Below are 13,150 nucleotides of genomic sequence, written 5' to 3' on the forward strand. Positions count from 1 at the left end.
AGAGTAACCATATCGAGATCAATAGAAACCAGAGTAAAAAGTTTATTGTTGAAAAAAAGAAATAACACTCCACAGTACAGCCCTCTCCCAGCATCAGGAAAAACACCTCCAGCACCAAGTAATATTCATCATCTCATTCTGTTGCCTGCTTTATGTTTATCGGATCATAATACATCTGAGATCCTGGGAGAGTGTTATCTTACAGCAGTGACTAAGAAAAACTTGACTACAACACTGTTTTCCTGTTCGACATGTTTTCACTCTTCAGCGTCTCCGTTAGCAGTGACACTACCTGCTGTTCCATTGACTGCTGTGTGTGCTGCTCCATTGGCTTTTGAAACAACATCCGCCCAGGTTCCTTTACTCTTAAGGACTGACGGCTCGACAGTGATGTCACAGGCTCCATTTATCTCACCATTAACCCCATTTGACTCTGACTTCATCCCTTCATCAGCTGTTGCATTAGATTTTACCTCCCCATTGACTGTGTTGCCGTTTACCACATTTGGTGCACTGGACTCAGTTTCCTGCCCTGCATCACTGACCTCTGACCCCCCGTTCACTTTATTGACCTCGGCATCTGAAGCTCTGTCACTTTCTCCTCCATCTACATCTGCTTTCTCCCCTTCCTGACTCTCTACAGCGGGCTCCACTACATGACCATTAGTTATGGCAGCACTTTTCTCTGAGTTCTCTTCCTGTGGCTGCTCCTGTTGGCTGTCGCTGGCATTTTCCACCACTGGGTTTCCTCCACCCTCAGCTTCCTTCCCGCTTCCTGTTACTTGATCTGAGCTTTTCTCTTCTCCGTTCACAATCCGGGTGACGACCCCGTTGGTTACAATGAATCCAAGTTCCTTTGCCACCGCTGCCTTTAGTTCTTTGTGTTTCTTCCAATACTCCTGGAGCCCATCCCTACGAAAGCACAAATTAATAAGTGGCTTGCAAAACATTTAAACACTTTTTCTTACATTTCTGTCGAGCAATAAAGGATGGTAAATATGCAATTTAAAAGAGGTAATGCATCAGTAATTACATTTTTTTTTAATTTGTAGAATTGCAACAAAAATTTCAGGAGAACCAAAAAGAAATTTAAAAAAGTATTGAAAATAACTTTTTAGTGCAGAATCTTTTAAGTATCTGGGGGTAGTACCAACAGTTTATTTTTCAGCAGGAAAATGTTGCAATAAGAACATACTGTATCTTGTTCACAATTCTGCAAATAAATTAATTTAAGGGATCCTAAATAATAATCGCATTGCTTGTTATGGATGTATATCACAATGATTATTTACCGGTGTGTGATGTTTCTGATCCCTGTCACCAGAACCATTTGCTCTAGCACCGTGTCAGATTTGGAGGATAGACACTGAAGACAAAGAACAGGGAGATTAATAAACACACTTCCCTTTAACTTTGTAATATTCAAACAAGTCAATGCTTTCAAAGCTCCTGTTCTTACCTCCACCGCCTGCTCAGTGCTGTCAGCTCCTGCCTGTCGGAGGGAGCGTTCCACCTTCACTGCTTGCTTGGTTATAGTGCACAGAAACTCTTTGCTGGTGCGTGTCTGGGCATGATCCTCTCCAAACTGAGAAAAGATATATATCATAAGATGACTCTAATGTACAAAAGACACGCCATGATTGCATTAAGATAAGAGAGTTCATATATGATATTTCAGCCAAGCCTGCCATCCAGTTTTTAATAATTTGTATGATTTAAGAGGATACACATAAAAATGAACAACTTTTTTCAATTTTTAGCAGAAGAAAACATGAACAAAACAAATATACTGGTGCATTATTTTGGTTGTACCGTTTGTCTGTGGTAGTTTGAGAGTTTGTTTGGGAGGAATTATTTCATGTACCACAACATTTTCATTACATTCTAATAGATTTACTGACCATGGAGGTAAAAGCAGTGAGGGCCTCTTTCTCATGGGTCATGGCACTTCTGTAGTCACCTTGGCTACACATCCAGTGGGCCACCAAGTGCTGACTGCACACACAAAAACACGTCAAGGAGTTGTGTGAGGTTAGATAACGGGACAGAGCAGCTCAACTTTATTTATTTTATTGCAAAAATATGAACGCAAGCTTACCTGAGAGCAGTGTGCAGATGTGAGGGGCCGAAGAAGGAGGTGTTGAGCCTGAGGGCGTTCTTTAAGAACTGACCTCTCTGATCCCCAGTCAGCACTAACCCAAGACAGCTCTGCAAGAAAACAATGCAAGGATTGTCATTGTCAAAGAGTAATGCTTAAAATGATTTTTGTGTGCTACAGGTGTTGTAACTTACATCCAGTGTTGCGGTGAAGGGATGGTCCTCTCCGTGGACCGTGAGCATTAGCAGACGAGCTCTGAGGAGACACTTCTGGGCCAGGGCGGTTTCCCCTCCAGCAAACACATACACCGCCAAGAGGGCCTGCATGGATCAAGAAATGAGAATAATCACACTTTACACACATTAAAAGTGCATTAAAGGTCTATAGAAATATACAGTTTACATATATCTCACAGTAATCAGGGGTTTGTTGCTACAAGAAAAATGTAGCTGTACTCACGTATTGCTGGATAGTGTTTGGATGGTCGAAGCCAAGCACTCTCTCACTGATGACTACTGCTTTCAGCTGGACACTGCGAGCCTTTAAAACAAAGAAAAAGCCACAGTGATGACAATAATTTATTGCCAGCTTAATCTATAATAGCATTAACAATAACTTTATAACGTGAAATTGGCGCAAACATTTCTGTCACAGTACACTATGTTACTTTGTAAAATCTTCTGCAAAGTGACTTTTAACTATACTGTCAAATATACTGTATGTTGTAGATTAAAAGTACAAAACATTAATCTCAAAGGTAGTACCTCAAAATGTACATAAAGTACTTGATTGATGAGTTAAATGTTGATGAGTTTGTTCTGCGGAAATTGTGTTAATGTAGCAGCCCAAAAAGTTATTTTGCACAGTGAGCTTACCTCAGCTGCTTTGCCCTGCACATAGGCGACCTTGGCCAATAGAGTGTGGCAGAAACAGGACTCTGGGTTCAGGTCATCACACACTCTACCAAAGAAGTAGGTGGCTTCTTTGAGCTTTTCATGGGCCTGATCCAGCAGACCTGCAGTTGAGAACATACCGTTGTGAAGTAACGTTTCATTTACATAAAGTTCAAAATGCACATGTAGCACAAACATTACAGATACAAGAACTTTATTGACCTACCCTTCTGAATGAAGCCCTCTGCAGCACGGTGTGCTTTTGAAGCATCCACAGTTGGCATTTTAATGTGTTTGACCACAGGAAAGATGTTGAGGACATCGTCTGGACCAATGGGAGCTTTATTTTGGTTGTCGAGGATGTAGTCTCTCAGTCTCAACTAGTGTAGACAGAGAAATAACAAACTCTTAAGTATATCTTTTTCATCAGTGTTTATAAGAACTTCCCTATATGTGTTTGAGCTGGCTCTTACCTGTACTCCGCTCTTTAAACAGAACTCTCTGAGCAAAGAGAGCTTCTGGATATTGTAGTGCTCCACCAGGTGGTTTGGTCCAGAGCTGTCACAGAAAAAAATTACATGTCTTTCTTAAATTGGACAGCAAGAAAAGTCATAGGCATTGACCAAGAATAATCCAACGGCCTGTACACTAATTTCATCCTATAAACAGCAAAACACTTTAGAAGATAGTATCCATACACTAGATGAGACATGAGTAAAATAAAGTTGATCTAAATCTTAAACTTGTTATATAATGGACTCTGAGCCTTTGTGTAACTAACAAACATGAAGGCCAAAAAACAAGGCTCACCCAAGCATGTCAGAGCTGTTGTATGTCTCAGCAGCATCCTGGCAGACCAGGGTCCACAGCTCAGCACCAGTGAGTGTGCTCCAGGGCAAGCTCTCAGGGGCTACGGCCCCAGCCCCGGCCCCTCGACCACGCCGCCTCGACTTCTTCTTGGTATCCTCCCCCACAGGAGTAGGTGTGAAGTGGTGAACCAATAGGCAGCACAGGAAGTGACTGACAGCTGAAGAGAGACTAGGCATGTCCACACCCTACAAAGACATAACCGGAGGCTGTAGTTAATTTTTGTGTGAGGACCCACACCTGCACATCACTCTGAGGTATGCAAACATGCTCTGTGCGGAATACTGTAAAGTACCTGGAGGAAATTGTTGAACACTCTCTTGGTTGAGCGAGTGAAAATCTCCCCTATGACCAATCTCTGTTTAAGATGGAAAGAGGGTGTTAGAAAGCATAGTTAAGGGAGGGATAACATCATAAACACTAGTTTTAGTTTGAAGTAATTTATATTTCTACACACCATTATATGTCTCAGGCACTCCTTGTGTTCGGATTGGCTGATGGCCGTCATCACATGGCCCAGATACCGGAGGCTGATGCCTCTCAGATGTAGCGCCTGCTTTAGAGAAGCTCCATCCATTGGTGCCTCATTGCTGTATAGGCAATACTCCACCTGCACACACAGACAAACACACACACACACATGATGAGCAGGTTTCATGTTTGCAGTACCTGTGCCCATTATATAATGTAAACAATGGATCTACTTACAAAGGCTGGTATCTGATGTGTGATGATGAAAGCGGCGGCTTCCCTCAGCAACCTCTCCTGCAGCTTTGTTGACTTACTTTCACCAGGAGGGAAGGATACTTCTGCAACAGAACACAAAGCACAATAACCCTGTTATATTGTCATAGCAAAAGATTTGACTATGTGTCTATGTGTAGTTTTTCTTTTGTTTACCTGGAGAGAAGACACTTGGATTAAAGCGCATTTCAAAGATGATGTCGCTGACTGAGCCCACCTCTTTACAAGCAGCTCGTACTGCAGTGGTGGCTCGAGAATCACCTGCAATTATACGGACATTTGTCAAACATATATATTTCCATATAATGGCCAAAATCGGTAATAGCTATAATTTGGGTGTCAGTTACATCGACTAAATCACTTCTTACAAGCTGTTGCACATTCTTCGAAGCCTCCATTCTCTTCCAACATCTTCCTGACATGCTGAGTGAACTGGCAATGTCTAAAAGAAGCATAAAACCAAACTTCAACCTCACAGAAAAACATTTTAAAACTGAATTCAAAGTATATATTTTTTTCCATGTAGAACTCACTTGTGCTGTACGAAGGCCTGCACCAGCTCGGGCCTCAGTCTGCACAGTCCGTGAGGGAAGCTCTTGGGAAGTCCAGAGTCTGAGAGATAATTCTCTGGCCATCCATCTTTGACACAACCCTTTTCCTCCTCGCCTTCTTCACACTTTTTGTCACCCTCCTCTTCTTCAGTAACTGTCTGACCTTCTCTCTCAACAACTCGGGAGAAGTTGGCGTCAGCTGGGAAGCTCCTAAACACGTCCAGTATGTAGTACCTCCCATCAGCCCCCAGCAGTCCCTGTGCGTCCACAGAGGTGAACAGCGGTACCTTGTGATTGTTGGGCGTCACAATAACATGTCTCTGCAGAGAGAGATGTTTGGCCGCCTGAGCCAAGAGCTCCAGCAGTCGTCTGCGCTGGGGGGACTCTTGAGGTCCTGCATTCACCCCATACAGCAAGCCTCTATAGAGCAAAATAAGAACGAATAAGCAGAAAAATGAAATATAGACAGTATGTTAATAATTCAAATGTGATGCGATGAAAAAATGATAAATCCAATACATTATTTGTATGCTTTGGTACAGTAATAGTAACAGGCTTTCTCTCTAAATACACAATTTCCCTTTTTAGTTGCTTTATTTTTTATTTTGTGATGTTTATATTACACTAGGCTGTTGAATAATGATTCCTATACCTTGCGGCAGGAGCAGCGGCCTGGTCCTGATCTGAGCCCTCCAGGCCGGGGGCCAGACCCTGAGCAGACAGACGCACCCCTCTGTAGTCTACGATGGCTGTAGGCAGAGTGTGAAGCCCCTGCACACCATCCAGATCACTGTAGGCCTGCACTCCCTGAAGCTCCAGCCTCTGAGCAGCCCTGCAAGTAGAAAACAGGAAACATTTAGAGAATCAGGTCCAATCATTCATATTGTTGAAGTCGTTTTGCATATCTACCTTATTTATATTTTGAATGAAATATTATGAATGTTTTGTAAGTGATATTTTATTAAGCTGACGATGTCATCGATTTCCCTGTGTTGATGTTCATTATTGTTTTGAAAGATGTTGAATATTGCAACAATTTTCCACCGCATGACAGAAACCGCATGGTGAACTCTGCATGATACAAGCTACCCATAATACACCGTGTGGCTTTGAATCTTTTGTTCAACAGCTTAGAGTTTTCATTTTCTTTAAATAAATGGATGTTATTAGATTATTAATAGGGAAGTGCATTGAGTTTCTTACCGCTCATATCATATGGCTCCCCGTTGGAGAATCAAACCCCGGTTCTCCGCGTGACGGCGGAGATACTGTCAACTGTACGTCCATTTATGCCTAAATTAACTACTGACGGCGCACTTCGATTAGTAGGACACGGATAAGCGCCAGAAATAATAAAGGATTCGGAACGCCTTAGACAAAAAACATATCTCAAATTAACATGATGTTATTGGAAAAAGAATTCTGCCTAGTCTTGTTGAAGACTGGTGACGCACAATGAGTAAAAGTCTGGCAAAGTTCCTGCCGGTATACGAGCATGTAGGCCATTCAACCATTTCTTGTGAACCAAATGCAATTACTGGATGGGATTACTGCCACTCCTAAAGATGTCAGACTTTTTTTCCCAGAGCCTTTGATTCATTGACTGCTTTGTGATGTAAAGGGCATTTAAAAATATGAAATATGCCTCTCAACTAAATTGCCTGCTGTAGCTTAAAGAGCAAACGTCTACAATAGATCTACAATCTTGTAACTGAAATTGTGATCTGCTCTCACCTGCGCCCCCTGTCCCCACCGAACATTGTGCTTGCTGCCCCCTGGCTGATGAACAGGCCTCCCCAAAGGAAAGCTGGGTCTTCGGGGTTTCCATTCACTGGCTCCACAAAGCCATCTACAACTGTTTCTGCCCCCTGCGCCACAGTCCTGGCAAATGCGCTGTTTACCTAGAAAACAACAACAGAAACACAGGTATGAATAAAGGGAAGTGGAGGAGTTACCAGAGGATGGCAAAAAGTGTCCTGAACTATCCTGCTGTGGTTTGGAAGTTTTCCTTGGTTACCTGGAGCAGCGTTTTGTCTCTCAGCAGCCTCTCCTCCAAACTGCCTTGTGGAAGATCTCTGGCAGCTTGCAACTCTTCATTCCAGTCTGGAGCCTACAGATAATACCACACACAGTTAGATTAATATCCCTGCCAGCAGCTTGATACTCAATACACATAGCCACAACTTAAAAATAACCTGTGTTTCCGGGTGATTATCCACTCCCAGTCTGCTGAAGGTGTTCTTGTGAGTGCGAGAGGCACAGGGAGGCCCGAGCCAGCTCAGGGTGTGGTAGGGAGTGGGCATCACCTCCACCGAAGGCAACTGAGACCTAAAGGAAGAAGTGCAATTGTTAAAATCATCATATAATCATATATCTCAAGTTAAATAATCATATAATACCATACTACACCCCAAAACCCACACTGTTTCTGGATTCTGTCACAATATGTATCTGTAGTAATGTCACCTGTTTTTGAGTGTAGTCAAAGCTTGTTTGAAGGCAGGGCTGATTTGACCGAGCAAATCAGTTAAACAGTGACAAACTGGGGAGGACTGTGAGGGACGAGGGTCAAACACTTCCTCTGTAGACCTGAGATGAAGAAGGGGGAAGAAAAAATAATAAAACATGTAAATAAAGATGTATCTTCTTAAAGTCTAATTATTGTGTTGTATTTTATGCTTTTATTTACTCGGATAGAAGGGTACATCGCTCTTTTAGAGTTTAGTTATTTTGTCACATACATTATTATTTTTATTATTATTATTAGCTGTATATCTAAAGAAGTTATTATTATTATTAGCTGTATATCTAAAGAAGTTATTATTATTATTAGTAGTATCCATTTAATATAATATAATTGCTTTACCTATTGACGAAGAAACCTTTTGGACAGGATGTGATGTCACACCGTTTTCCCTCCATTGTAACCCCGGTGATGTACAGGAAGTCTCCCTGCAGCTTCCTGTGTCCTGGAGCCGGGTTCCAGCAGCTGAGAGACAAGTCCTTCAGGTAGCTGGGGGCCTGACGAGACAAGTATTCAGATAAAGAGAGTCAGTGTGTGTGGGAAGGAGTGCTGGCACAGTGTAAAAAGGAGCTCCGGTGTTTGCGTACGTCTTGTTGGGAGCTGTGTGGCAGCAGACCCATGAGGGGTCTGTCCGAGGATCCAGGGAGGAGGTACTCAGGCGGAGCTCCATCCTGGCTGCTTGTTTCTGTCTTAGTGTTGCTCAAAGAGCGCTTCAGGCTTTTTCCATTTGGTGAGTCTTCAGCAGTAATGAGAGGAGATTATCATTAATTCATCAATGATCGTCATCATCATAGTAAAGAAAGACATTCATTCAAACTGTATTTATACTCTACTTAAAGGTTAAAGAGAAAAGGAGGAGGAGGCTGTATTTTGTTGTAAAGTGTAATAAAATACAAATCCAAGAAGAGCTTTTTTGTGAAATGTATTGTTGTGTAAGTGCATAGTGTTGTGTGTGTGTGTGTGTGTGTGTGTGTGTGTGTGTGTGTGTGTGTGTGTGTGTGTGTGTGTGTGTGTGTGTGTGTGTGTGTGTGTGTGTGTGTGTGTGTGTGTGTGTGTGTGTGCGTACCTGGTGTTTGTGTGTGTGTGATTGTCTCCAGTATGCTTGGTGAGCATCCTTCTCTGAGTGCATCCTGAGGTCCAGACGCTCTCAGCAGCTCCACTACACGGGCCAGATGGTGCCTGGCTGAGCGGGCGGTGTAGGGCTCTGAGAAAGTCACAAGTTGGTGTTACAAATGTGACACTCAACTTAATTGTAACTGTGGACGCTCTTTTGTTCTTCAACAGCAAGAATACACAGGACAGATTTGATTCAAGATCATTAGGAAGAGAATTACTCTAACATTGGATGTCATGATCCCCTTAAATTAGTTCAAGAATATTTAGATTTAAGTTGTACTGAGTTCCATGTAATCAATGATGTGTGTTCTTATTGAGACAATATATACTGTATCTAATAAGATAGCATGAAGTTATTTTTTATTGTTTCAACAGCTATCTGGTGAGAAGCAGAATAATTGGTTGGCACACACTTGAAATCTCTGCAACGGTAACCCTCATTGTATAAAGGTGAGTCAGCTATTTACAAAGAGGTGACAGAGGTTTTAGTGGGTGTGAAAGAGAAAGGGTGATGGGTGTGATAAATATATGGACTGGAGTAGGCTTGTTTTATAATCTGATTCTATAATTAATTATGACACCATTAAACTACATTCAGCTTAAGTGGAATAGGACACATGTGGACGTGCAAGAGAACATAAACCGCGTTGTTAAAAGTACAGAGCAAATCTAAATACACTCATTATTAGTGTTAAAACTTTCAGGGCTGTCATTGAAGAATATTGAGATAATACTCGCAATAAATATATACAATAATAAAGTGTACTTAGATCTGCCCTTTTGCTGCTTTTAGTATAGTGCAATAAATACAAAAAAATGCTCGATAGATTGAATAAATACATTCATTTTGATCATTGAACTCCACACAAAAAGCAGCATTTAAAAAGATTATAGTTCAATATAATCGAGACAGTAAGATGAAAAATGATATATTGTGCAGCCCTACCTAAAACAACTGTTTGAAAATGTATAAGTAAGTATTTTAATACAGCTTTAATATGCAATTATGCTTCCAGGCTAATAAAAAAAAAAGGAAATCCCCAGAAAACATATATACTGACATTACAGTTATTAAGGAAGTTAATATATATATCTTTAGATTGAATACAAAGCAGAATGAAAAGAGAAATCTCTCCAAAAAACTAACAATACCTTCCACCAGGCGAATGATGGCCCCTGGTTTAAGCCCCTTTATGCTTTGCAGTTCTGCCAGCGGGTCCAGAGTCGTACCAGCGAGCGCCAAAGACAAGTTGGAACGGGGACACACCTCATCCTTCGAAAGCAGAGTCATTACTGCATCCTGAACCAGCCAAAAGCCATGGACCTACAGAGATACATAATTACACACAGAAAAGAGAATAGAACTCCTTTTAAAGACTATTATCTACAAGAATCGTCTCTGTCCACTTTATTATAACAAAAGAGTGAATGGGAGGAAATTGCAGTTTAGTTTTGTACCTGCAGGTCAAATGGCTCTACTCCTGCTCCTTGGATCTTCACAGGGAATGATGTGTCCTCATGTTGCTTAATACCAACAGTATCTTTTCCACCAGACATGCTCATTTCATCTGTTTAAAAGAGTAAAGAAACCAAGTGAGGATAATAACAAAGAACTGCACTTGACAAGAAAATAGTTGAGGTTGTTTTCCTGCCTTCCCCTCACTACATGTTTGGATTGCTTTAAGCTCACCTTGAATCCTGAAAACCTACACTGATGAAGTATCTGAATATATCTGAATATTTGAAAGAATGAATGGACTATAGTTTTGGCTTATTATGTTCAGATACTCTATTCATTGCTGCAGTGGCAAGTTTGCTGATCTCCTCTTAAATAATCATGAGCTTAACTGCAGAGTCTGTGTGTGTGAGAGTGCTGGAGGGTGAGGGTTAATTCATGCAAGAAACCTCCCAAGAGAGAGAAAGTGGGGTGTGCCCATCACTCATGCAGAACCAGAGGGGGAGCAGGTTGTAGCGTGTTCCTTAACCTGCAGTGTGACTAAACCTGTTGAATTTATGTCATCTCAGCATGAAGGGACAACCACACCCAGCACTGGCATGTGCAGACAGCAGGATGCAAAATTATTAACATATGCAATCTTATAGCTTGGCAGTATAGAGCGCTTGGAGTTATGGATGCGTGCAAATAAGCCTTATGTATATGCAGCTATGATGTATGTCAGTCTGGGACTAGTTTAAAACTGGAAAAGCACCCAAAAATAGTTTCTCTGTTCATGATTGGCTGGAAAAAAGTCCCTCCTCTCTGCGGGCATGGGGCCATCAACCTCTTTTCTACTGAAGGCTTAGGCTACTACTACAGAAAATAGCATTGTTTTCAGGCTTGTAAAGGTCATTTTGTCATTGATTTCTGTGGTTACTTTGTAACATTGACCAACAAAGTTGGCAGAATTTAACATCATCATGTCTGTTTTTATGTAGGAGAGAAGGCCTGAGGCAATATCACCTGAAGAATGGTTATCACACTCTTCCTAAATCCAATCATTCTGTCTTGTGAAAGGTTCCAACAAGCTGAAAGACGCCGTGTAGCAAAGTGTAGGTAGGGGAGGTTGTTGGAAAATGGGAGGTTTTTGGTTTTGGGTAAACATCATACAGAGATTTCAATAAAAGCTATTCTTTGTCTTTGTTTTTCCATTAACAATCATAGCTTAGAATGAACTTTGTATGTCTAAGGTTTTCTGGTTGGTTTGAGCCTTATTCTCAGTGCATACATTCCCTTTAGAACTGCAGACCAGATTCTTCCAGTGGTTGAAAAAGTTAGTGAAAGCAGACAACAGCACCAGCCATGTTCAGGGCAGCAGTGCAGTGCTAAAACTCCCACCCTCCTCACATTCTCCAGCGAGAGTGAGGGCAGCAGGCAAAAAAAGAAGGAAGAGAAAAATGTAACAACAACAGACACAAAGAGAGAAACAGAAGCAGAAAAGAAAAAAACATTGCAGGGATTTCTCACCAGTCTTGGCCTGATTTCTTCCTCCTTTCCTCACTTTGTCCTTCATGGCTGCTTGTTTTAGTTTTTCTTCAGCTGTCCTCTTGTTTCTTGACTTCTTTGTGCTAGCAGACGCTTCTCCTTTAAAACAGTCTTGCTTCTAACTGTTGGGAGAAAGCCGAAAGAGTGAGAGTGAGAGGAGACGTCCAGCTGGATTGCTAAGAGAGCCCAGCAGAGTGAAAGTAAACGCCTGTCTGTTCAGGATTTTGACTCCTGCCTCTCTCTCTACAAGGAAAACTCAGCTTATCTGTTCTCTCTGAGTAAAAAAGCCACACCCTCTTATTGCTCCACACAGAGTCATTACTCTGAATGTCTCTCACACTTTGTTGGACTGGGTGTGTCCACACAACCACTCCACTCTTGACTTAAAGTACTTCATACTACACATGTTATTGAGTGAATCACATGATTTTATGATAACAGAGGGAAACCAACCACTATAATTCTTCTAATCCAAGATCAAGGTGGTTCATTTGGAATGAATACTCTGTGTTACACTCATGATAGTGAGGTCTGTTTGACAACCATGAGACAGTTAACCTGCCACAATTGGGTGTGTCTCTTTCATGATTTGGTGGCTCTGTAGTTGTTGAGAGCCCTACAACTTTTACATTCACACTTCACACATACCTGGGCATATCTTTGCGTAAACCATGTTTCTGGGTGTGGCTGAGCAAGTCACTTCTTCGGTATTGCTAAATGCCATGCTGTATTGATCTACATTCCACCTAATATCTAGAGCATGTTAATCCGTGGTATTAGTTACCTATCAGATGAAAGACAGGAAAGTCAAGCATGCATCAGCTGGCAAAACACATCTAACTATGTATGCAAGTGCTCGACAAAACATGAATATTACATTTGAAAAAAACCGATTGTATACAATTCTCGTTTGGACAACCATAGGCATAAGAATATATTTTGGTTTATAACAATGTAACGCAGATACCACACAACAATCATTTAAGCCACAAACATTACATTGATGTAGAATTGTTATAAATTAAGTTTACCTTCAACTACATTGTTGAAATCTGAACTTTGAACGCCTCTCGTGTTCACTGCAGAAAAACTGTAATGAAACTCATTACAAATTCGTGACGTCACCTTAAGATTTAGTGGGCGGCGGCCTGGTGGTGTTGTGTTGTTTCATGTTGCCTTTACGTAATCCTCGTAAATATGCACTTTACCCAGGATGGTTCGGTTCTTGTGCAATGCATGTTTAAGGGAGGTTTTAGGAGACTTCTTGATTAAGAATTTAATATAACTACAGATAGCTTGTTCATATTGAGCAAAAATATTATTGAATAATAATTGTATTAATATAATAAGAATATTCGTTGTACTAGCCGATTT

At 41.3% G+C, this 13,150-nt stretch overlaps 1 protein-coding gene across 3 annotated transcripts; it reads right to left on the bottom strand.

The window, feature by feature from the left end:
- Positions 1 to 24: 24 nt before the first annotated feature.
- Positions 25 to 12,895, bottom strand: si:ch211-166a6.5 (clustered mitochondria protein homolog). Of its 3 annotated transcripts, none has more exons than XM_063897216.1 (29): positions 12,808 to 12,895; positions 11,759 to 11,898; positions 10,252 to 10,361; positions 9,946 to 10,117; positions 8,744 to 8,881; positions 8,265 to 8,413; positions 8,020 to 8,174; positions 7,620 to 7,742; positions 7,349 to 7,481; positions 7,171 to 7,263; positions 6,888 to 7,054; positions 5,806 to 5,985; positions 5,136 to 5,573; positions 4,971 to 5,044; positions 4,759 to 4,863; positions 4,567 to 4,667; positions 4,316 to 4,468; positions 4,154 to 4,216; positions 3,802 to 4,046; positions 3,465 to 3,549; positions 3,218 to 3,371; positions 2,974 to 3,113; positions 2,558 to 2,638; positions 2,293 to 2,418; positions 2,099 to 2,208; positions 1,902 to 1,995; positions 1,460 to 1,585; positions 1,293 to 1,366; positions 25 to 912 (listed from the first exon to the last, which is right to left on the bottom strand). In XM_063897216.1, the coding sequence occupies exons 2-29, from the start codon at positions 11,802 to 11,804 to the stop codon at positions 258 to 260; spliced, it is 4,290 nt and encodes a 1,429-aa protein (XP_063753286.1). In that variant the 5' UTR covers positions 11,805 to 11,898; positions 12,808 to 12,895; the 3' UTR covers positions 25 to 257. The 3 variants fall into 3 exon arrangements, with proteins under 3 accessions (XP_063753286.1, XP_063753287.1, XP_063753285.1); XM_063897217.1 differs by lacking the exon at positions 12,808 to 12,895 and adding an exon at positions 12,425 to 12,443; XM_063897215.1 differs by lacking the exon at positions 12,808 to 12,895 and having other exon boundaries at positions 11,759 to 12,018.
- Positions 12,896 to 13,150: the final 255 nt, after the last annotated feature.

This window comes from Eleginops maclovinus, chromosome 12 (assembly GCF_036324505.1).
Source record: "Eleginops maclovinus isolate JMC-PN-2008 ecotype Puerto Natales chromosome 12, JC_Emac_rtc_rv5, whole genome shotgun sequence".
Taxonomy (NCBI): domain Eukaryota; kingdom Metazoa; phylum Chordata; class Actinopteri; order Perciformes; family Eleginopidae; genus Eleginops; species Eleginops maclovinus.

Coding starts and splice junctions, on each gene's coding strand:
- si:ch211-166a6.5 (XM_063897216.1), bottom strand. CDS start 11,804: ATGAAGGACAAAGTGAGGAAAGGAGGAAGAAATCAGGCCAAGACTG. Junction 8,882..9,945: donor CATCATTCGCCTGGTGGAAG/GTATTGTTAGTT, acceptor TGACTTTCTCAG/AGCCCTACACCGCCCGCTCA. Junction 7,743..8,019: donor AAAGGTTTCTTCGTCAATAG/GTAAAGCAATTA, acceptor TCTTCATCTCAG/GTCTACAGAGGAAGTGTTTG.